Genomic DNA, 23,903 nt, shown 5'->3' with positions numbered 1-23,903 from the left:
AATCAAGTAAAAGCCAGGTGTGTGTGTCTGCATGTGTATGTTTACAAAGAATTCTATACCCTTTTAGCCCTCTGCTCCCTTAAGAAGCAATTACACTTACTGATACATGCAAGCTTTGAGGAAATGGGTGTAGTTTGTACTATCTCAGTGTTAGCCTGGTTTGGAGGATAAAACGTGGGATTTAACTGGCCTGGAGCAGACAGGTAAAAACATCAATAGGTAGGGAGTCAGACAGATCGATCCAGTAGCAAGAGAACAGAACTGTCAGCATAGCACAGCTTTTTAAAACAAAAACCGAAAGTAAGAAATAGCTTTGCAAAGATGTTTTTATGAACCTGATTATTTAACCTGATTATTTCAAAGAGAATCTGAGGCAGTTGACTCAAATGTATATACTAGAATAAACGTTTAAAAAGTGGGCAACCAGTGGAGGGAAAGTAAGAGTGGGAAAGACAAAATAGAGCTGGAAGGAGGGAGGGCAGCAGACAAAAGAGGTCAGGGGTCTGTATCTGTTAGAGGTGGGCCAGGACTGAGCTGTGAGCTTCCCAGTGGCCACTGTGAGGAAGGGAGCTCAATCTATTACGAAGAGCAACACCTCCAACATGGGACCCAAGTGGTAACTCAGGAACATACGACTCCCCGCCGTGGTGACCCCTGGGGAGGAGTCTCCATGAGGCCTACGCAGAGGACTGGGGTAGCGGTGAACACACATTCTCTAAGAGCAGCTTTGTCTAAGGCTGTTTCTTAAAACTTTCTGTGGTGACAATGATGGCAGGACATTGCCATAGTGCTTAGGAAAAGCAGTTTCACAAAAGCAAGTAGGAAAAGCCACAAACGGAGAAAGAAGCACAATGGGAAGACGGGAAGACAAGTGAAGGGGGTAGCACTGCAAGCGAGCTCAGTCAGGCTGGGACAAAACCACACGGCTCAGAGCCCTGGCTCTGACTGGAAGCACAGGCTCCCACTGGTTTGTGCTTAAAGTCCAGATCAGTTTGCAGGAAATTCTGGGGACATATTTTCTGTTATATTGGCTTAAGAGGTTAATGGCCTTCTCGAACATTTTTGCAGGGCTCTGACTATATCTTCCTGTTCCACATGTGTATATACATTAATGCTTCTCTGATTCTTTCAAATATGGGGACAGCCCTGGGGTGGGACGAGGGAGCTTTCAGAGAGATGTCAAACAAAAAAGGTCAGCAAGGAAATTAACATGCAAAACTAGTTATTTGACATGAAGTTACTATATTCCTCTGCCAGATTTTCTATCAATTATCAAGAAAGATGTTTTACCCAAGCCAGAGATGGGAGGAAGAAATGCAGGTTTTCGTATCTGTTGAACCTGAATAGAAATGGAAGGCTACTCCATAGGATGGCATGTTCATAACTGTGGCATCTAGAAATCAACGGTCTCTCAAAGCTCACTTTATTTGGGAAAAATACGATTCTATTTCTACCTTTTTGGTCACTTTTTAAAGTGTTTATAGGAAAACTTTTTGCATTTACTCAAAGGCACAGTTGGCAGAGAAGCTGGCCATTTGATGATTCCCTCAAATGGAAGAAGGGCCATACACAGCAGACTGTTTCAGCCACAAAGGAGGTACTTATTAGCTGGCTGACTTTCCCCTCAACTATCTGTAGTGAAATAATCAACCATGTTAGCATCTACATGAAGATAATTAGATCCCAGAGTTAATATTCTCTGATACTCATTAGGGGAAGCAAACAGTTCTCTGGGAGCTGGAGCTAACATTTGAGGCTGCTTCTAATTTCATAACAGCAGAAAATTGATTAAACAACCTATTTTTTCCATACCCAGAAGACTCAAAACCATCTCAGCAGAGGAGAGAACGTAGTCAAAGCCAGGGAAAAGATCACTGAATCTCAGACTTCGCTCTGCCTGTGCTATTCGCAGAACGCCAGAGGACGAGGACTCGGGCAGTAAAACCCCAGAGGCCTTTGAGGCACCGCAACCAGTACTTCCTACTCCGACCCGAGAGTGCGATTGAACCCGGGCGTTAACATCTATCGCTCCTAGGCTGCTGCTGCCTCAGAACTGCTTCGGGACTGATGTCACTGGGACAAGCCAGCACAGGTTGGAAAACAACGGGAGCCCGTGTACTGAGGGTCAACAGAAATGCCAATTACGGCTCCAAGAGGGGGAGAGCCATCTGCAACCGCGTCTCATTTAAATGTGTTGGCCGGACCCGACGGCAGACTTCACAGAGCAGAAGTCTCCACGTGAGTCGTGATCTGGCAGCAGGCAGTCAGGGGACAGAGGTCATTTCAGATGAAGGCAGCAATTAAAAAGGGTTTAGAGCCTACCTGATGAGAGACTCTAGGATGGCGGGGGTGGGACCTTTCTGGAACTCCAGTTCTTTGTAGTGGAGTGCTTTGGCATATGCTCGGCACTTGGCAGCCCTCTCACCCAGCAGGACGATGCCATTGTCGTCTCTCAATGGCAGAGGGCCCTAAGACAGAGCAGAACACACAGCATAGGAAAACAGCAGCCGGGCATGAACGGGAGTAGGCTGCCCGGGGGCTTCTCCCCTCCTGCCCATTTCCTGTCGGGCTCCATCTGGACGGTGGGGCAAAGTCTCACCTTGTCACTGTGTTCCATGAATTCAGCCAAGTTTAAGAGGGTCTGCGTGACTTCAGCGATGTCCTGCGAGGTGAGGGCCAACTCGATGCTTCTGATGAGTTCATCCTGCTGGTCTTCATTCAGTTCAGACCAGCAGGACACAAATGCGGCATTAAAAAGATCCCTGAAGGCAGAGAGGAGTGGAAAAAGATGTTGGAAATGCCTCTCGTGCCTCTGCCTGGTGCCACAAAGTCACTTATCAACCTACTCCTGGCATCACTGATTTTGCTCATACAGACCACTGCTGTCCAACAGAACTTGCTGGGAATGGCCTATCTTTCCTATCTAATACGGTAGCTATTAGTCACTGAGTACTTGAACCGTGCTAAGTGTGACTGAGGACCGGAATTTTAAGTTTTATTTAATTGAATTACCTCAACGCAACCATGCGTGGCTAATGACTACTGATTTTACAGCTCAGGTATAGACGCTGTGCTACACGGGACGCCGTGTGAGGGCGAGGGAGGAGAAGGAAGAGCAGAGCTAAATAACCTGTCTCCCCAGGCATACTTCTTGGTAGGTCTTCCATCTTTTCTCTTCACAGGAGGGGATGAACAGAAGGGGGACTTCTAACATAGGAGCTGGCATTAACAGATTCAGAATAGAATCATCTTCAAAGGATTCTTGGGATGCTTCTCAAGTGAGACTGGAAGTGGCAAAGGCAGCACTTGTCACTGCTTTTCAAAATATAACCAGAACCCTTAGCTGATCTTAAACAACACGACAACACAACTTAAGAAACTAGAAGTGTTAGGAGATGGAATCCTGATCCATAAATTCTCCAAGCCAGTGCAACTGCTGGAGACTCACAAGACCTAGAGCCAGAGGTGCCATTGCTAAGATTACTACAACCTATTTTCAATCATTAAAGCATCACCTGGACTGGCATATTTGCTATGCCCAATATCTGAACTTTAATCCCATCCCCTCTTTTTTGGTGAATGTTGGGGGAAGGGGGTTGGAAACTGAAGATACACTTCTAATGTACGGGTTAAGCATTCAATGTCTCTACACATACTTTCTATTACACATTAAAAAGGTTAAGCCAGACCAATGTATATAATTTTGGAATCTGCTGGAAAAGGCAAAATTTGAAATGCAAAGGATAACATGAAGACCAAAAGAAGTCCTGTGTAAGTTAAGAAATACACTTTCTGGCCTACATCCCCAGCCACACTGGATCCCAAATGAGCACATCTGGCAGCACAGGAATAAACACATATGTGCATGTCTATCACAAGCCTCTTTTGACATTGTGCTCAGAAGTGACTTGGAGCAGAAGAGAGGTACGCTATGTCAGCTGAGCATATGAGATCTGCACACTGTCGAGTCAGGGAACTCCTAGGAACTATTTTTAAAGCATAAAAAAATACCATTTTATGCCTCATTATAAATAATAATCATCCATTGTAGACAAATTTGGAAAACGGGAAAAAGAATAAAGAAAATAACTACTCCTTAGACCTTCCAACTTAATCACTGCTCTATTACTTTCTAGTCTTCTTCCATGTACGTGTGTTTTTAACAGTTGAAATCACACACTTCCATAGTTTTGTATCCCATCTCATTTATTTACGTTATACTGTAAACCTCCATTATGCAAAGATTATAAACCAAATCTTTAATGACTTAAGATTTATTATTTAAAACAGTATTATTTTATGGCAAATTCTATTTTCTGAAGATGGCTGCAGCAGTATCTCCTGTTCCACGTGCTCTTCTAGAATCTTCCTATCAAAAGATGGCATCCATATCTCCTTCCCTTGAATCTGAGTGGGCTTCTGGGCCTGTCTTGAACAACAGAGTGTGGCAGAAGCGATACTGCGTGACTTCCAAGGCCAGCTCATACAAATACCATATACCTCTGCCTCGTTCCCTTGGGGACGTTCACTCTTGAAAACCTGCCAGTATTCTGTGAGGAAGCCCAAGCACCCCACAGAATGGCCCACATGGAGAGGAACCAAGGCCCCTAGTCAGGGCAGTTCCCATTTGAAAGCCCCAACCTGCCAGACATGTGAATGCACCATGCTGAAGTGGGTCCTCTAGCCCTGGACACACACCCCCACCGACACTGAAGCAGAGACAAGCTGTCCCCACAGGTCACTTCCAAATTGCAGATTCAGGAGCAAAACAAACGACTGCTGTTGTTTAAGACCAGTTAAGTCTGGGGGGTATTTGTAATACAGCAGTAAATAATTAGGGTTCATTATTTTGGAAAGCAGTTCTACTACACCATTACATAGTTCTTTTCAGAGCTATAAATGACTTTGTAATTAAAATTTTAGACCCAAACCTACTAAGGAAAGGTCTCCTAGCAAGGTTAAGATGCTTGCTTTTCCTATAACATGACCTTGTTCAATCTGCTTTTTCTTTTTTTTTTCCCTCAGCAAGTTGGCAAAATTAAAAATACCAGCCCTTTTTACAATTATCGCCGATAAGAAAGAATTCTTATGTATCGTCTTCTCTGTGCCGATCCTCTTGATCCCATCCTGAAGGGGGGGACGCACCTGGCCATTGGGTTGTAGGCCTGAGCCAGGGCCCAGCACGAGCGCAGGGAAGGCGACGAGGAGTCCTTCAGGAGCTCCAGACTCAGCCGCCTCAGCCATTCCAGCCAGTCATCTTTGGAGACCCTTCTGGCAGCTCCCCAGGCCTGTAATCCCCCCAGGAGACAATGGAAAACCATCAGCTTCCAGGGCCAACTGTCAAGAGCCCTCGTCTATTTAATGATTATTCTGTCTTTGATTTATAAAATCATACCTCTCACGACAAAATTCCCTCAGAGCACAAATATAAAAGAGTAACATTTAATTAGAAGCCATAAAACAAAAGTAGCAACCTCTGGAATAGAGCACGATATAGAAAAAATGACTGTTTTACAAATCATTTGTGCTGGACTCTATCAGCAAAGCAGAAAGCTCTACAGACGCAGAATGGATGGGCCTGTCACACACAGGGTGCCTTCAACAAAGCCTAATGGCCCCTGCAGTGTGTGACGGGCCCTGGGCACTCTGCATTAGGACACCGGCTCATTCGACAGCAAAGAGTCGTAGAGGGAGAGGGAAAATGGTCAGGTTCACAGCACCGTGAATCGCATTACACTCAGGCGAGCCAGAGCCCAGAGCACACGGCACTGGTGGAAGGAGACAAAAGGAGTTGAACAGATTTAATTTTTACTTTCTGATTTATCCCCTCCAACACTCCTCAACACTCTGAGCATTCCAGGCATCAAGAATTCCGGCCAGGGGAAGCAGAGGGAGGTGGATGGGAAGACCCAGGCTCTGGAGACGGGCAGGACAGTGTCGTGGCCCCAGCTGCACTCTGGAACTCCACGGCCTGAGGTCAAATGGCTCTTATCGAACTCACTGGCTGTCTGACCTTGGGCCAGTTACTTCTCTTCTCCTGGGCCTGTTTCCTCACTTGTAAAATGAGGACCATAGTTCCACCTCCCAGCGTGTTTTCAGGATTAATTAAGTTAATGTGTGTCACAGATTTATACCAGCGCTCGGCACGAAGTTAGTGCTTCTGTAAGCGCCTATTCCTGTGAAGTCAGGAAGACCAGTTGGAATCCTGGCTCTGCCGCTCGCCAGCTGCAGCACTCTGGGCAAATTACTCGTGTGCTGCATCTGAGCCTCCATCTCCTGCATCAAGGGATGACATATCTAAAGAGGCCAGCTGGAAGAGATGAGCAAAAATGGTTGCTCTTATTACCAAAACAACATCTCTTTGAGCTGGCCTAGCCCTAACTTTGAAAATACATTCTTTTTTTCCAGCAGAACAGACATGTGTCCTCCCTAAACTAGGGAAACTGAGTAAGTCAGAGCAGAGGTTCTCCAAGGAAGTGGTCCAGGGAGTGTTAGAGATCCCTGTGTGCTATACCACCTAACTATCGATGACTCAACCCATCACTGCCCTGGGATAAACTGGAGATCTGCTGCGGCTTCTGATGAGTTACAAATGAGTGATACCATCCAAACTACTGTTTTATGTCAGAAAGTGAAGTAGAGACGTTAAGGGGCAAACTGAAAAATTATGTCGATGATTCTGACGATACAATGAGCACCCTGAACCAGGAGGAACAGTGACACTAGTTACTTGGCTTTTAAACTTTGTTCTGTTGAACAAAATAGGAACAGCGAGTCCTTTTCTATCCAGAGGCCTCTGGCTTCCTCCCTACACGAAGGGTCTCCGGATAGCTGCTCTATAGCGCACGGCATTTCAAAAGTGGTACATACACAAGGGAGAATCACGAAGGTCTTTTCCCTCTAGTGCTGTGAGGCTGAGCCTGGGTAAGGCGGAGGCAGTTCAGCACAGTGGTGAAGAAACTGGGCTCTGTAGTCATGCTACCTTGGTCAAACCCCGGCTCCACCACTTAACCAGCTGACTCTGGGCAAATCACTGGGCCTCAACATCCGTATCTCTGCAAAATGCCGACAGTAACGACAGCACCTAACTCACAGGGTGAAGGGTAAATGAGTCAATATACGTAACATGCTCACATCAGTGCCTGACACGTGGAAAGCACCCCACAGATATTGGCAGTTGTCAGTGCTATTACTGTCACCGTTTCAGAAATGGTAGCAAAGAAGTCTCCGGAAATCTTAGCTTCACAGACAACTGCACGATCTATCAAACAGGGTAAGTCCCCCATGTGGGCCCTTCCCTGCTGTTCTTTCATTTAAAACCTAATCCTCTCTCGCTTCTCTGGATTCTGCGGTGACTGTGTCAACACCAGCCGGTTGCCTTCCGCCACCAGCACAGCTGCCCGCCTCCTCCGGTGGGGCCGGCGCTCGCTGACAGAACGCCAGCCTATTCATCAGAAGGTAAGCCCAGAGAGCTTCTCCTCAGACGGGAAAGCGCCGAAAACCCTGGCAGGCACTACGGAGGTACGGACGAACGGTTTCTACGTTTCCTGCCCCGTGTAACTCCCCCGTTAGCATCGGCAGGAGAAAGGTGACCGAGGTGGCGCACTGCTGCTCTGAAAGCGGGTCAGACTGGTCGCTGCACCGACCCCGAGTTACCTGCCCGCGAGTGTGTGGAAGCCCAAACGGGGCTGAGAGTCCGCACTGGAGATTCTGCTTAGGGTTCTTGGATTGGATCTGTTCTCTCAGGTGAGATACACTAGAGACTCTTTTTTTTCTGTTTGGCAAAGGTCATGCTTCTTTTTCCAAGTCCTGGGTAGAAAGCAAACCTTCCTGGAAGCAACCTAGACTACCGGGGAGTTCCCTAAAATAGTCAGGACACGGCTCTAAGAGGGTGGACAGCTGCCTGCTTGGAAGGACATTCTGAACCCAGGTAGGTGGAAAACATCTGGGTGGAAATGTGCATGTGGCTTCTCTGCCCGGCCCCTCCCTGAAGGGTGAGGTGTCAGCAGGGTGGCCTCAACGGGTGCCCGGTGGCCTTCTTCTCCTGCAGTCTTGGACTAGCAGTGGCACACTCCACGGAGGGAAAGCAGCATCGCTCCTGCCCCAGGGGTCTTTCACCACTTCCCTCATAAATCACCCAACCCTTCTCGGCGGCGGCCACTTTACAGCTGCGTATGTGGGTGAAGGCTGGTTCAACAGTCAACGATAAGCCCCAGTGGTCCCCAGCTGTGTGTGAACACACACACATACACACACATACACATACACACACACACACACAGGTCTGTGCTCAAATCTTTATGGGCTTGGCCAAAAGAAGAGAACAAGTCAGCAGGGATCCAGTCCTGCCCAGTTCTCTATCTCGGTCCACTGCTATCCTTCAAGTGCAGCTGCTGTGGGTCAACCGCTAACAGAGGAAGAATACCACCACATTGAACTCCAAACAGGGAGCTGCTCACAGTCACCAGAAGCACTAACACTAATGCAAAACGTGGGAAATAAGCAACGTGGTATATTTATTTAAAAGTCGGTGACATAACTACGATTACTCTGCTCAGATCTACTAGCGATGCTTTGGAACTGCCTGTTTTTAAATGGATGGCTGGTGGCATACGTGGTGAGAAGCTGTTATATCCCAGGCTTTTGTCAGCAGAGAGAACTCAGTATTTATTTGCAAAGATCTGAAAACTTGCTACTCAAAGTGTGGTCCCTGGACCGGTAGCACTGGCATTACATAGGACTTTGGTGGAAATACAGAATGTAGGCCTGACCTCGGACTGCCCCCATTCAAACAAGCATCTTCGCCAGCCCCCAGCAGTCAGTAAGCCCCGTGAGTCTCAGGAGTCTGAGAAGCACTGCTTTAAAGGGCTGGCACAGTCTCAGTGCTAACTAGGGGGCTCACTGGCTTTGTTCCATTCATGTGAAAAATAAGAATGTTATTTATAACAAAGGATTCTACTATGAAAGCTCCAAGGAACCTCAGAGCTTCGTTCTACAATTATCCTTTATTTTTAAAAATGTGTAATTTGGACACCTGGAAAAAGACAAAATGACCTAAGTTCAGGGTAGCTAGAGTTTCAGAAAAATGGTTGGGCTGGTCTTTGGTTGTTTTAAACTAATGGTAGCAAGAGCTAAGAGTTCTGAACGAGACAGAAGAGCGGGGCTCTCCTTTCCAAGTCCCCTCCGGAAATTACGGACTTGCCTTTTGGAGGTTGATGGTGCTGACATGCAGTTTCTTCATGGGCCCTGTTTCTACTGGCCCACTAGCCAACGCATCCCCCTGGCCACTCCTCAGCATTCGATGCTGGTAAATCAAAGGGTCCTCTTCTTCATCAGCAAGGGTGTATCCCTGCAACCAGAGATTTACAGAAAAACCCCACAACTCCGCTAGGGTCCTCCCAGTTTAGAAAACCCCCTCAAACCCTAGGAGGGTCACACCTTCTGGAAAGGTCAGGATGTCAACAGGAAGGAAAAAGTTACATGCGTGGACAAAATGAACCACAGGTGGGCTACATTCCCCACTGCAGACCCCTCTTTGCTGGTCACTCTCGGTCAGTGACAGCACTGACTCTGTACGATGAGCACACAGCTGGCAAAGCTAACACTATGGGCAGTGATCCAAGGGACCAAGTGCTACGAGCCAGGGGGCAAAGAGCCCACTGGCTGGCTTTGTGTGGCCTGGGAGCCAAGAAGGGTTTCTGTATTTTCAAATGATTGGGGGAAAAAAAAAAATCAAAGGAAGATGACAATTTTGTACCATATGCAAGCTATTCGAGAAGCACCCCGTGGTGTCCCTCAGTGCAGCGCACAGGCAGGCGGCCAGGCTCACGCTCTTCCATGAGCGGGCAGCTGCTTTCAGGCGGCAGGGCCCAGTCACTGCCTCAGAGCCCAGGCTGCCTACAGAGCTGAGAAAACCTGCTATCTTTACAGAAACTGTTTGCCCATCGCTAGTCTGGAGCTAAAAAGCCAGATGTGATCCCATATCCATGAGGAGAGACAGCGGGGGACGTTGGGACAGAAACCGAGTGCAGTTCACCTTGACGATTCTGCAGATGAGGACGTCGTAGCGCTGATGGTTGATTCGGTGTCGCACCAGGACTTTATTCACCATTGGAATGAAAATTTGGTACTGTCGAAGGAGAGAGAAGAGGTCGGAAAAGTTACTCTGCAGAGTGGGAGGCAGATAAAAGACTATCACCACCGCTAGTTATAGCTAGTTCTCCTGGGTTTGGGGTGGCTCTGTGTTATTGAGAAGAATCACCCGTCTGTCTCTCTCTCACATGCGCGCGCGCGCACACACACACGTACACACACACAGACACACACCCCGCTACAATCCGAGTCCCCATCCCCTTCCATCTGGGTTACTGTGATGGCCTCTGACCGCTCTCTCTGCTCCCACTCTTGGCCTGGTCTGTTCTTCCACACAGCACTGTGAGTCACCAGGTCAGACCACAGTATTCCTGCGATCAAGCTCCTCCAGAACATCTAGTCTTGCTCAGAGTAAAAGCCCAAGTACTTACAATGGCCCACAACAGTGATGTGCAAACTTCTGTGGGCACTGGAATCACCTGGAGAGTTTATGAAACCAGAGACTGCTGGGCTCCACAGCCAGTTTCTGGTTTAGGTCTGGGCACGGGCCTGAGAATCTACATTTCTAACAGGTTCCCAGCTATGCAGATACTGTCCAGGGACATCTGAGAACCACTGGCCTACAGCACCTAGTCTACGTCCCATCCCAGCCCCACCTTACCTCTACGACCTGAACTCCAAGCCTTTCCCACCCCGCCCAGCTCCCTCCTCTGAAGCCACACTGCTTTCCTGCTCTTCCTTGGACCCTTCCAGCATGCTGCTTCCTCACACATTTGCATTTGCTACTCCTTCCAACTCAACTCCAGCATCCAACTCTCTGGGCTCAGACCTTTATTTGGGTCTCTGGTCAGATGTCAATTTATCAGAGGTCTTCACTGTCCACCCTAAACAAACAGCATCTCTCCCCACTCACTCTATGCTCTTATGAGACAGACTGTGTTTGTTAGCTTTGCCTCACTGGAATGTAAGCTCCATGAGAACAAGGACACCGTTCCGTTTACTGCTTTATCCCAGAACAGCATTTAGCCCACATACATGGCTCGAGAAATACTTGCTAAATAAAGGAAGGGACAAAAAAAGCAAATAATTCCTAGTTCTTTGAAGGCAGTTGAGAGCTACAGACTCACAAATAGAGACGTTCACAGACAAAGTCATCTTCCCCAAGCCAGGCAGAAGAGCACGGCTGTGTAGGACTCCTGCCTCACCTTCTTCCCCAGCTGGAAGACCAGCGAAGACAACGTGTCCATGGCCGTGGGACGCAGTTCCGGGCTCTGGTCCAGCGTTCGAACAATCGGATGAATGATCCGCGAGGCGTAGTCAGTGAAGTCCAGGGACTCTGTCAGGCGGTCCACTGTCTCTAATGCTGCCCTACAATAACCACGGACATGCGGTAATTGTTAACACATGGTCCCAAAGTACGAGAAGTGGCTGAGGGTTATCTTAACAATCAGCACCAAATGGGAAGGCACGGCCTCGGAGGTACCTCGGGTGACATGGATCCAACATATGTCCCAGTGGGATAGGGATGGTTAAGATTTCCAGAAGCCTGGGGCATTTCTGGACTAAAATAAAGAGAGCGGAGGTAACAAAAAAAATGGGAAGATGGCCTGGGAACTTGAGAAAAGGACATTTTTAACAAAACGTGAAAACCTTGACGGCTGCTTAGTCCCAAAGTGCAGGTGCTTACTTCCGAGATGGCAGGGGAACTTCCGGGGCGTCAAACAGCTTCACGATAGGGGGCAACAACAAATGCAGATAGTCATCCAGGTTGGCGCCAAACAGCTGGATGGCGGCCAACAGCTGCAAAAGGGAGCAAAAGCCTGGAGATGAACAAATACAGGCAGGTACCAAGTATCTAAGCACATGGAGTGGGGCAAGGGTGTGGGAAACTCTGAATTCTGTGGGGACTCTGAAAAGCCTTCAGTAAGTGGCCTTGAGCCACATTCATTTGGTGGCACTCCCCCTTCCCATTTTATTTTGCTTGTGTATTATTTTGCTTTCTCTGAGCTTATTTCAACGGATAAGGAATTGGTTGCTAGATACTAACAGAGAGAACGGATCGGGGATAAAACATTTACCAAGAATAATCCAATAAAAGAGAGAAAACATAAGGCCAATCAAGAGAGGACTGTAAACATCCTATCAACTGCACACATCGGGTATTAGCATTCTTTGGACTTGATCTTATGGATCGAGCACCATCCTGTCACTCCGAACAGGGTCTTGCCTCTTAGCTGATCATCCCTGGACTCTGATGGATGCTGGCAAACTCTCTAGAGGACACCCTTCTGGACTCACCTTGATGGAGACGATGCGGCCTGGGCTGTTGTCATGCATGAAGACGCGTAGCATGTGTGGGATCAGCTGGGGCAGGTAGAGCTTAAATTCACCCCCAAGAGCTACCACTATTTGCTCAATGAGAAGGATGATTGTGCTCTGGATCGAGGTGTTCATGACCCAGAATTCCTATAAACAGGGAAGAGACAGAGAAGCAAAGCCAGGTGCTCTTCAGCTGAACTAGGAATCAAGGAGCAGAGATGGCCCAAAAGAAGCAAAACTGTAGTGAGCACAGTGTGCCCCAAGAGAGACTCCTTCTCCAGCCCCCTCTCCCTGGGCCTCTTTGTATCCTAGGTCACAGTCACAGTGAACAAATGAAATGGCATTTCCCCGAATGCACCAGGCTCCTTCTCGCCTCTGTACTTTGCTTGTGCTGAGCTCTGCCTAGAATCCCAACTCTTGCTCAGCTAAGCCCTATCTGAGTTTCTAGACCAGCTCAAGCCTCACTTCCATGAAGGCTTTCCTGTTCTCCTTCCATTACACACTTTGGATCCTTCTGCCCCCTTCTCTTCTAGCACCTGTAGTAACTTTATTTTCTTTGCCACCTTCTCTCTACTAGACTGTAAACTAGTTAAGGGCAAGGAACCCCTTTGAGCCATCTCTGTCTCCCCAGAACCTAGCACAGCACCTGGCATAGTCCAGCCACCGAACGCATGTTTAGAGAGTGAATGAGCGACTAGGTTTATTTCACTCAAGGACCTCTCAGGCTTCCCACAGTGGATTCTTCACTTTAGGTACCAGCTGCTCTCTACCAGAGGGTGAGTCCAGTGTGAACAAAGTTTCCGGCCCTTTCTGGCTTTAGACTTCGCTAGATATAGATAACACCTGACATTTGTCCCAAATCATTTTCAGGCCTGGATAATGCCACAAAAGGGGAACTTTTTCTACACCCATGTAGTTATGTTTCAATAAGTTCCTAAAGTGAAAACCTGGCCAATCGGCCACAGAATCTGCCTCGGTACCCCAAATAGGTCCGAGTTTCTGAATCCAGGAAAAGCTATCATTTCAAATCAACTCAAAAACAGAGTTAACTACTGCCTTGTTTGAAACCTCCAGAGAAGGAGACTGGATGATGATAGATTAGCCCTACTAATGAGGTAACCCATGCATATTCATACTTTGGGGCCCTCAACGAATTCAGAGCAAAGTCAATGAAAAAAAGAAAAAGAGAGAACTCCTCAGAAGAAAGGCTTTACAGAAGCATAAAGTATTTTTATTAAAAAATGTCTTAAAAATCATAATAGTTTAGAAAGTAAAAACCATACTACAAGATGCTGGTAAAACTTACTTTCTCTCTGCTCGGAGAGAGACGTATTCTCTCTGGAAAAGCTATTTTCTCTAGGTAAAAACCTCTGCCAAGGAAACACCTCTGATTTATAACCTCCACGGTCCATCTGATGTGCATTCACTTGGCCCGCACTCTGCCTTCTTTAGAGAAAGCCCACCTACCTCTCCACTGTATTACTGTAGGCTCCTTACAGGAGTTTCTCTCCCTCAAAGAAGCCAGGCAGCCTGCCCAGGGATCATTGTTAACAGAGACTGTTCTCATCCCAGGCCCAGGGGCGCTCATTAAAATGCCCAGGATCAGCAGTCAAGGAAAGAGCCCCTGGTGCACCTTACCCATCTTGGAGGAAATGAAAGCTGCATTTTGCAGGTATGAAGCTCCCTGCCTCAAACGTCTGTGTTTGGTCCTAAGTTTTTTTTGGGGACTAAGTCTCCGATTAGTTCTGCTTCCAACCACGAGTACACCGCTTGCTGCCTGCCTGGCCCCTCCCCCACACGGTCCCCGGGCTCTCCAGCTCTCTGCTCAACTTCCTTGTACAGAGGCCTCCGTGGCAGGAGTCGGGGAGCAAGCGGTTTTAATTATTTGTACAGACAGGAGTTTTTCAGTTCTGAGACCCAGTTTCAGGGAAGTTCCAGCTTTGAAGTCAGCCACTTTGATTTTAGTCCTGCTGCTCCCTCCAAGCTAACTACAAAGGGCTGGCAGAGAAGAGCAGAAATCAGTGAAGAATTGTCTTCCAATTCTTTGAGGGCACAGCCATCTCTGCAAAGCAAGCTTCCCAGCAGAGACACTGAAATGATACAGAACAGCAGGAAGCAGTCCTCCCCCCAAACAGAAAAACGATATTGCCACCGACGGGGAGTCCTCCGCACCTGCTTAAAGCACGTCATAAAATCTGGGACGGGAGCCTGTCCTCAGGTGCTGCTGCAGTCAGAAGGTGGCATTTATGCTCTTAAAGGCGGTGGGGAAAAGCCTTGCCTTCCTCCTCGGGGCCTGACAGGAGTGCGTCGTATTTAACAGCGCTACCAAAACCTAATCCCCAAACCTCTCTTAAGGCCGTGGTTTTATGCGCCGTAAGACAGAGGGCTTTCGTGGGAACAGTAAAACACTGTTGTGATATTAAGGTGAAATTGCTTTGTTGTGTGTGAGGCAAAGAACTCGAGAGTCTATTTCTGGCAGAACAATGACTTCAGGATTCTTCCTCCAACTTCATGCCTCGCACTCAGGTGCTGAAGCCCCCGGCAGCAGCCCCCCTCCCGTCATCACCCACCGGGGAACCCTGCCCCGCATTTTATACTCCCGTTGTAACAGCTCTACAAAGACCTGTGATAAAAATGTCCATGCTCGCCACACCTGCCTCTGAATGTTCCTTGACCCAAACGCTGATGAACCGGCCAAAGCACTAACTTCTACTCACTCTCATGAGGGTGACTATTTCATCCATGTAAGGTCGGATGTGGCTCTTCACAAAGGACACCAGCATTCCCAGCTGCTGGAACAGGAACTGGAATGGAGAAGAGGTCAGCAAGTTGGCATCAGGAAGGATGGAGAACTCCCAGGGTTACCCTAAGTCCGTGGGAACAAACGAACACGACTATGGAATCGGTTTCCACACCATCCCTCTACTGAGAGTAAGTCTAAAGAAATCCGACTGAAAACCTTTGGCGGGGATCATGGTGGGGGCTAAAAACAACTCTCTGTGGCTTTACACCCCAGCCAGGCGAGCCAGGGCATAGCAAGGGCTTCGGGGCCAGAGCGGCTGTCGTGAGCCACGATGCTACCTCTTGGCTCTATGACCTTCATTTAACCTCTCTGTGCCCAGCTTCTTCAGGGGGAAGATGCAGATAACAGTACTCGTCTCCTGGGCTTACTTTAAGTTGAACGGGATAATACCTGCAAAGCACTAGCAGCAGATGTGAATACCGTGAAGTGCTCCGTGAACACCAGCTATCACTGAAGGATGTGCGGAGGGACTAAAGACTTCAAAGCGGACATGAAAATTTTTTTTTTTAAAGATTTTATTTATTTATTTGACAGAGAGAGACAGCCAGCGAGAGAGGGAACACAAGCAGGGGGAGTGGGAGAGGAAGAAGCAGGCCCTAGTGGAGAAGCCTGATATGGGGCTCGAACCCAGAACGCTGGGATCACGCCCTGAGCCAAAGGCAGACGCTTAACCGCTGCGCTACCCAGGCGCCCCCACGGACATGAAATTTTTAATCAACTATAAATGTATCTTTTGTCTCTTCAGTTCTAATTCACTACCACTTACTTCCAAAAATAAATACAGCTAACTATTATGGGTATTGTGGTTCATTTATAGTAATTGACTCAATTAATTAGATCTTAATTCATTACGTAACTGTTTATCTCTGAGAAACCGTGCACCAAAACAGTAAGCAAACTGGGGAAGGGATGGGATAAGGAGATTCTCTTCAGGCTGATACGATGCAGCTGTAAGAAGGGATGTCATCCACTAAACCAAGCTGGGAATACAAAGGCTTGGGTAAAGGCGATCCAGCTACTTTCTTGGCTAAAGGTGTCTTTAGGGTGTGGTTTTTATTTTGTAATGATCTTCACATAGTGCTACATGTCAATATGCAATAGCAAATCATATTCTAAATCCCCCTCCCCGAAAGATTTTCCTAGCTCTCTATGCCTCTGCCTCCCCCCATTAATAAGGACAATTAAGCAATGAAATACATATTTTCACCGTTACCTGCATTCTGAAACTTGGGCAAGTCAGGGATAAATACAAAGTGTTGTTTCAAACAGCATGAGTCACAGACTTACGGACTCACTACCTGAAGAGGTGAGACTCACAGGACATACAGGGATGGGCTCCAAGGGAGTGTGGATGCATTCTCTAATGACAAGGACACCAATGGATTCTAAGGTGGTTAGAACCTGCCCAGCACATGGCACAGGTTCGCCTCAACTCAGGACAGCATTCCCTAACTACCTCTTGGGAGCCTCCTCACTGAATTGCTGCTGGCCCTTTTTGTGAAATGGTCTCTATGACAGGACACTTCAGAGACCAAGGAATGTGAGACTCTAAGTATAATTTTTTTTTAGCTACATTTTTGTTATGCGAAACCTGAAAGAAGGTAGAAAATTGAAGCTGGAGGAAAAGCAGGGCATTGGGGATGGCAGGAAGATTAGGAAAACCAAAAGACAGAAAGGACAGAACCTCCTGACCCCTGCTGTCATTTCACATTAGGTGTAATGGGGAAGCCCAGCAATGCTAAGCCATCTGCAGCGGCCATAGGACAGATGCCCACAGTAAGTGCCTCCCTCACAGCGAGGAACCCAGCAGCCACCACCACCCCGCCCTTCTTCTCCCTTAGATTCTTCCCCAAGCTTTTCTTCTCTTTTTTCCCTGGAACATTAGTATATTAAAAGAACACATAGTTTTGTTCTTGAAAACATGGTGAGTTAGATACCCCTGATATGAAAAGCCTGAAGATAATGCATAAACAGTAACAAATACTATTATTGGGTTATCAGAACTGAAACCTTTTACAGAAAGCCAGACCTTCAGAGGGCTATGTATTAAGAGAAATGGTGACCATCCCCCTTCCCCCAAATCTGTCCACTGGCAAAAGGAGACAAAGACAATTGTCAGTCTTGACATGGAGTCTAGGTAGGAAAAAAGTCTCCCCCAAGAGCTTGTAATTTCAGGTCATTCTCATATGAGTTTAGGAGGTTATTCTGACTATCTGTGTGGACTGAGAAACTCTAAGACAAGAAATTAACTTAAAGTTCTCCTGGGTCACATGGCAGAAGCAAAAGCAAATCCTCTCCGGAGAGATGCAACTTGAGAGCAGATTTTCTAGTACTGCTCCGGGGAATGCCCAGCTGAGTAGGCTACATGATCTAAAATTATAAGACACATAAGGATAGACCATTGCCAGTGTGACTCGGCAGAAACAACAAATAGCAGGATCAGACCCATCAGGGATTTTATAAATACTGGAATTATTGATAAAAAATATAAAATCTGTTTAAAATGCTTAAAGAAATAAATGCACGAATTAAGAAAATGAGCCAAGAACACCACCCAAAAACACTAAGCATACTTGAAAGAACCTAGTATAACTTTAGATAATAAAAAAATGTAGTTGAAACTAGAAACTCAAGGACAGGTCAAAAAGACACAGCTGAGGAATTCATGAACAGAAAAGAGATGTGAAGAAATATGCAGAATGGATCTCCGAGAGATAAAGATGAAAAATATGGACAAGAAACTAACATGCATTAAGGACAGAGTGAGCTCTACATGTGAATCAAATTCTGAAAGAAAAAACGGAGGGGTGGGATCCTCATATTCAGGAAGCCCACAGACTCCAAACAGGATGTGAGAAAGAAATCTGTATCAAGATACACAACAGCAGAACTTCAGGGCAACAAACACAATGAGATGATCTGAAGTAGCCACTGAGAAAAGTGAGGTGAAGTAAAAAGGAATCATGACTTCTCAACAACAAAAGAAATCAGAAACCATGGGATCATATCTACAGTTGCAGGAGAACTCAGAATCGTTATCCTCAGCTAAATAAAGATTTAAAAGGAGGGTGAAATAAAACTTTTCTGGACACACAGAAACAGAGAGATTACTTTGATGGATGCTCACAAGAGGAATGTGCCCTCATTTTAAGAAGGATGAAATCCTAGGAGGAAGCCCTGAGGTGGGAGACAGAACACTGAGAATCGAGACGGCAAGTGTGTCTGCACAAAATAGCGATGATATTTAGTTTGCTGGTAGAAAAAAAAAAATGATACTACCTAAGACGGAAGGAGATAGTTTGAGCAATCACTCTAAGTTTTGTATGTTATTCAGGAGGACAGAGATATGGATTAATTTTTAAAATTAGATATTAAAGTTAGGTATGTGAGGCAAAATCTAGGGTAAAAAGGATAAAATGAATCCATCCCTCATCCTGTACAGGGGGATAGATTCCAAAGAGCTCAAAGATCTGAGCGTAAAAAATCAGGGGGTGTCTGGCTGGCTCAGTCAGAGGAGCGTGTGACTCTTGATCTCGGGGTCGTGAGTCTGAGCCCCGCATGGGGCATAGAGATTACCAAAAAAAATATTAAAAAAACGTAAAAAGCAAGGCCAATCAAATACAAAAAAAGGTAAAAAATGATGTACATACAAAGCTTTTTGTTACAGGATTATTTTGAGTATCAAAAGAACGGGAAAAACACAAACGTTCATCCACAAGGACGGGTTCAACAGCTGTGGACCGCGCACACGGCGGGGTGCCGTCACCTCTCAGGGAGTGCAGGCGTCCTCGGTGCTGCCGCGGCAGGAACTCCAGGGCATGCTGCTGTGACAGTGAAAAAAAGCAGGGCGCACAAGAGTGTTTACGTTACGTTCTCTTCTGAGGGAGGAAGGCGGGGGAATATGGATTTCCTTACATTTTCAAAAACAAACAGTGGAAAGATACATTGAAAAATGATCAAATGGTTACCTTAGGGGGGAAGTGTGGCAGGCAAAATAACGGTAAGCCGAAGATGTCTGTGCCCCAATCCCTAGATCCCACGAATAAATGACCCTGTATGACAAAGGGGACTTCTGAAGATGTGATTAAGGTTCAGGACTCTGACATGTGGAGATGATCCCTTAAAAGCAGAGAACCTTTGCTGGCTGTGGGCAGAGAGGAGGATCTGGCAGCAAACGAAGGGTCAGAGAGATGCTGCTGCGTCTGAAGGCAGAGAAAGAGGGCCAAGGAATGCGGGCAGCCGCTGGAAGCCCGAAACAGCAAGGAGACGGGCCCTCCCCAGAGCCTCCAGAAAGGACCATGTCTCAACAGCACCCTGATCTTGGTTCAGTATGACCTCTGTCAGACTGATGACCTACGGAGCTGTAAGATGATAAAGCTGGGCTGTTTGCAGCCATGACGTTGCTGGGGATCTGTGACAGCAGCAATAGGAAATGCTACGGGAAGAAACAGGGTAATACGGATGGAGAGAGAAGCCAGACTTCGGTGAATGTATTTCACAGCTTTGGCTCTGAAACTGTGTTAATGTCTTACATAATTAGAATAAAAGTTAAGTTAGAAAAATCTCAAAGAAATTTCTAAAAACTGAAATAAACAGAAACTAATTGAACTGTCAGTCAAGTTGGTTGCACAAACACTCAAAGACGAATTTCAAGCGACTTTAAACACGGTATTTTGGTGTGTATCCCCAAAAGGACACAGCCTAACAACAACAAAATCACAAAAAACTTTGAACTGCATTCAGTAACCTTACTGTTATTACTAATACTGATCATTTACCATTTACATGTATATAAGATACATGCAGGAATGTATTCTGCAAGATAAAGCAAGTAATTATAGAAATGTCAGAACCAAGTAACGAGTTTTTCAGTGTGAGAAACAAGAATAAAATCAAAGTAAAAACTCTTAAATCTTAAATTTGCATTGTAAAATCTGTATTACTTCATGACTTCTATTTCCTCTCTCTAAAAATCACTTATTTCTAGTTCTGTTCACTGAAATGGCCGAGAAACAACAATACGCCAATAGCAATGAGCACCCCAGCACACCAACTGCAATCTCTAACTACCATCTTCACTTGAAGAAACCACAGCTCCTTGGAAGCGGCCATGCCCAGGCTTGAGTGAAATGTACCTGATAAGCTCAGAATAGTTTTTTGTTTTATTTTCCCCAGAAAGCAAAAAAATACAATCAAAGACTAAGACCACTGCCAATGTAAAAGGAACACAACAGCCAGACTGACTGGGATAAGTAGATCATGAGAAAGAACAGTGCCTTCAAATGAACAAAAATACCATATAAAGCTCCATGAGCTGATAATCATACTCCAAAAACAGCAGGGGTTGTGGGGTGGTGCCTGAGTCACCTTTGAGAAGTTGCAAGGGACTTGATTCATGACTCTGGAAAGCTGATAAATAAAAGTAAAGAATCATGCATTTATTCTGCCCTCCCTGTATGAACTATACTTCAAATTAACCGAATAACTGACAACATAAATTTCTTTACAGACAATTGCTAACTAATAAATCCAGGAATAATATAATTAGAAAATCACAGCTTTCCAGTTGCTAATTCAATAATCATTCTAGAACACAATCTTCAATGAACACTAAAATGATTAGGAGAAAGGCTGACATGGAACACAGGATCACAGTAACTAAGCCCACTGATTAACCTTTACACCACTAGAAATGGATGATTTAGAAAAGATTTGCTTAGTAACTGTTCAAACAGGAAGTATTCAGTACTGCCTATGAAGTATTTCTGGCCAAAAGAAGGAACCTGAATTTAATCGACTCTAAATCTAATCAGTTTACAAGAAGTTAAGATATCTCGAAGATACAACCAGCCAAATTCAGAATGGGAAATTCTATAGGACAAATGACCTGCTTTCTTCCACAAATAAATGGCATGAAAAAAAAAAGTGGGAGAAAAAGGAGAACAGACAGAAAGAGAATTGGCTATATCGACCGAATGCCATGTGCATAACTTAACCAGATTCTGATTTAAATAAAACCAAATATAACAAGACATTTTTAAGACAAACAAGGACATCTGAAAAAGGCTTGGTATTAAAAATTATTAAGGAATTATTCTTACTTTTGTAGGTGTTGTAATTTTAGTTATATGGGGGAAAAAGTATTTTTTTTTTATAATGATTTTTTATTATATTATGTTAGTCACCATACAGTACATCCCCGGTTTTCGATGTAAGGCTCGATGATTCATTAGTTGTGTATAACACCCAGTGCACCATGCAATACGTGCCCTCCTTACTACCCATCACCGGCCTATCCCATTCCCCCACCCCCCTCCCCTCTGTAGCCCTCAGTTTGTTTCTCATAGTCCATAGTCTCTCATGTTTCATTCCCCCTTCTGATTACCCCCCTTTCTTTATCCCTTTCTTCCCCTACTGATCATTCTAGTTCTTATGTTCCATAGATGAGAGAAATCATATGATAGTTGTCTTTCTCTGCTTGACTTAGGAAAAAGTATTTATTGGTAAAATAGTACAATATCTGGGATTTACTTTAAAATACCCCAGAAAAAATGTTTGTGCACGTGTGTGTGGAAAGAAATGGTGGTGGTGGGGGGGTGTAATAAGATGAAACCAAATTGATAAAATGCTAATAATTACTGATGAGTATGGGAATTTAATAGAAGTTGTCTACTTTTTTTTAAAAAAGATGCGCTTATTTATTTTAGAGAGAGAGTGAACACATGCATAAGTAGGGGGAGGGGCAGAGGGAGAGAATCTTCAAGTAGACTCCGCTGAGCACAGAGGCCAACATAAGACTCAATCCCATGACCCGTGAGATTATGACCTGAGTTGAATCCTCAACTGACTGAGCCACCCAGGAACCCCAGTTGTCTACTTCTGTTTACGACTAAAATATCCCATTACAAAACATTTATTAAAATTAAAGGTAGCAACAAGTAGAGGGCAAAGACAAGAAAATGAAAGCTCAACCAAGCTCAAAGACAGAAAAGAAAGAAAATAAACAGATAAAGCAGGTCAAAAATAAAGCACTAAAAGTCAGATGGTGGAAATAAACCCAAATGTATCAACAATCACAATAACTGTAACTGGACTGAATGCACTGATTAACAAAGATTTTCAAAAGAGATTAAAGGGATAATCCAGCTCTATTATCACCATGAGAGACCCACCTAAAGCAAAAAGTCACAAGATAATTAAAAGTAAAAGGATAATAAAAGACATACACCCTCCAAAAAAGAGTTGTTGTCGCTATACTAAGGCAAAATAAATTTTAAGGTATTTTAAAGATAAAAAGAGTCCTTGCAAAATGATAAAAGATTCGAGACTATGGACTCTGGGAAACAAACTGAGGGCTTCAGAGGGGAGGGGGGTGGGGGAATGGGATAGGCTGGTGATGGGTAGTAAGGAGGGCACGTATTGCATGGTGCACTGGGTGTTATACGCAACTAAATCATGGAACTTTACATCAAAAACTGGGATGTACTGTATGGTGAATAAAATAATATAATAAAAAATTATTATTAAAAAAAGAGATTAGATTAAAAAAATGATAAAAGATTCGATTTACCAGGAAGACACAATGATTTTAAATTTGAATGTACCTAATAATATATCCCCTCAAATATATAAAACAGAACTGACTAAACTATGAGAAATCAATAAATCCACCACTGTAAAAGGAGATTATTTCACTTCTCTCAGTGACAGATCAAGCAAACAAAAAACTAAGAAGAATACAAAAAATTTGAATGCAGTAAGTAATAAGTCCAAATCTAATGACATACATGGAACTTGGCACATAACATCAGCAAATACCCACTATTCCCAAGTACAGAGGAAACATCAAAACGGATCAAGCATTCGACTGTTAAGGCAGTTTCAGCAAACATCAAAGAATCGTCAACCCAATGCAATTAAGTTAGAAACAGATATCCAAAAAAGAAATTTGAAACCCTGTAAATCTGCAAATTAAAATATCCACTTCTAAATAACTCAATGGTGAAAAAAGAAATCATAGGAAACATTAAAAACACTTATCTCTGAGCAATGACACTAAATTATTATTCAGTTATGAAGAAGGAATGAACTACTGATCCATGATGAACCCCAAAAGTATTATGCTAAGTGAAAGAAGCTAGACACACAAAAAAACCCACATATGGTTCCAATTCTATGAAATGTCCTGAAAATGCAAATCTATAAAGTAAATAAAATGAGTAATTTCTTAGGGACGCCTGAATGGCTCAGTTGGTTAAGCATCTGCCTTTGGCTCAGGCCATGATCCCGGGGTCATGAAATCGAGCCCTGTGTCAGGCTCCTGGCTCGGTGGGGAGCCTGCTTCTCCCTCTCCCTCTGCCCCTGCTCATGCTCTCTCTCTCTCTCAAATAAATAAAATCTTCAAAAAATAAAAGAATAATTTCAAAACAAATGTGACCAAAACTGTTTTAAGAAGAAACTGAAAAGCTAAACTCATCTTTGAACCTGTAGTTAAAAAAAAAAAAAAATAACTACAGGCCAATTCCACTCAGGAATGTAGATGTAAGAAAATGATATTAAATATTAGATATAAAGTCAATGTATCAAAAAATACATCATAACCAAGATGGTTTTAAAACAAGAATTCAAAAATATTTCAACATTAGAACAACGTATCAATGTAATTCAACATATTAACACTGAAAGAGAA

The 23,903-nt window shown here is 44.9% G+C and overlaps 1 protein-coding gene across 1 annotated transcript in view; it reads right to left on the bottom strand.

Annotated features, from left to right (window-relative positions):
* Positions 1–23,903, bottom strand: part of MTOR (mechanistic target of rapamycin kinase) — a 122,801-nt gene that overhangs the window by 68,694 nt on the left and 30,204 nt on the right. Inside the window, exons 20-28 of the mRNA XM_045776888.2 lie at positions 15,129–15,215; positions 12,391–12,558; positions 11,780–11,892; positions 11,298–11,460; positions 10,037–10,129; positions 9,203–9,349; positions 5,146–5,288; positions 2,600–2,762; positions 2,323–2,468 (exon numbers count right to left, since the gene is read on the bottom strand). Of these exons, the coding sequence (XP_045632844.2) occupies positions 2,323–2,468; positions 2,600–2,762; positions 5,146–5,288; positions 9,203–9,349; positions 10,037–10,129; positions 11,298–11,460; positions 11,780–11,892; positions 12,391–12,558; positions 15,129–15,215 (1,223 nt within the window). The remainder of the gene's footprint in view (positions 1–2,322; positions 2,469–2,599; positions 2,763–5,145; positions 5,289–9,202; positions 9,350–10,036; positions 10,130–11,297; positions 11,461–11,779; positions 11,893–12,390; positions 12,559–15,128; positions 15,216–23,903) is intronic.

The sequence above is a fragment of the Ursus americanus genome, chromosome 33 (genome assembly GCF_024610735.1).
Source record: "Ursus americanus isolate L20-20 chromosome 33, mUrsAme1.1.p, whole genome shotgun sequence".
NCBI lineage: Eukaryota > Metazoa > Chordata > Mammalia > Carnivora > Ursidae > Ursus > Ursus americanus.
The sequence above is the reverse complement of the archived record's forward strand: the minus strand, read 5'-3'. Positions and strand labels throughout refer to the sequence as shown.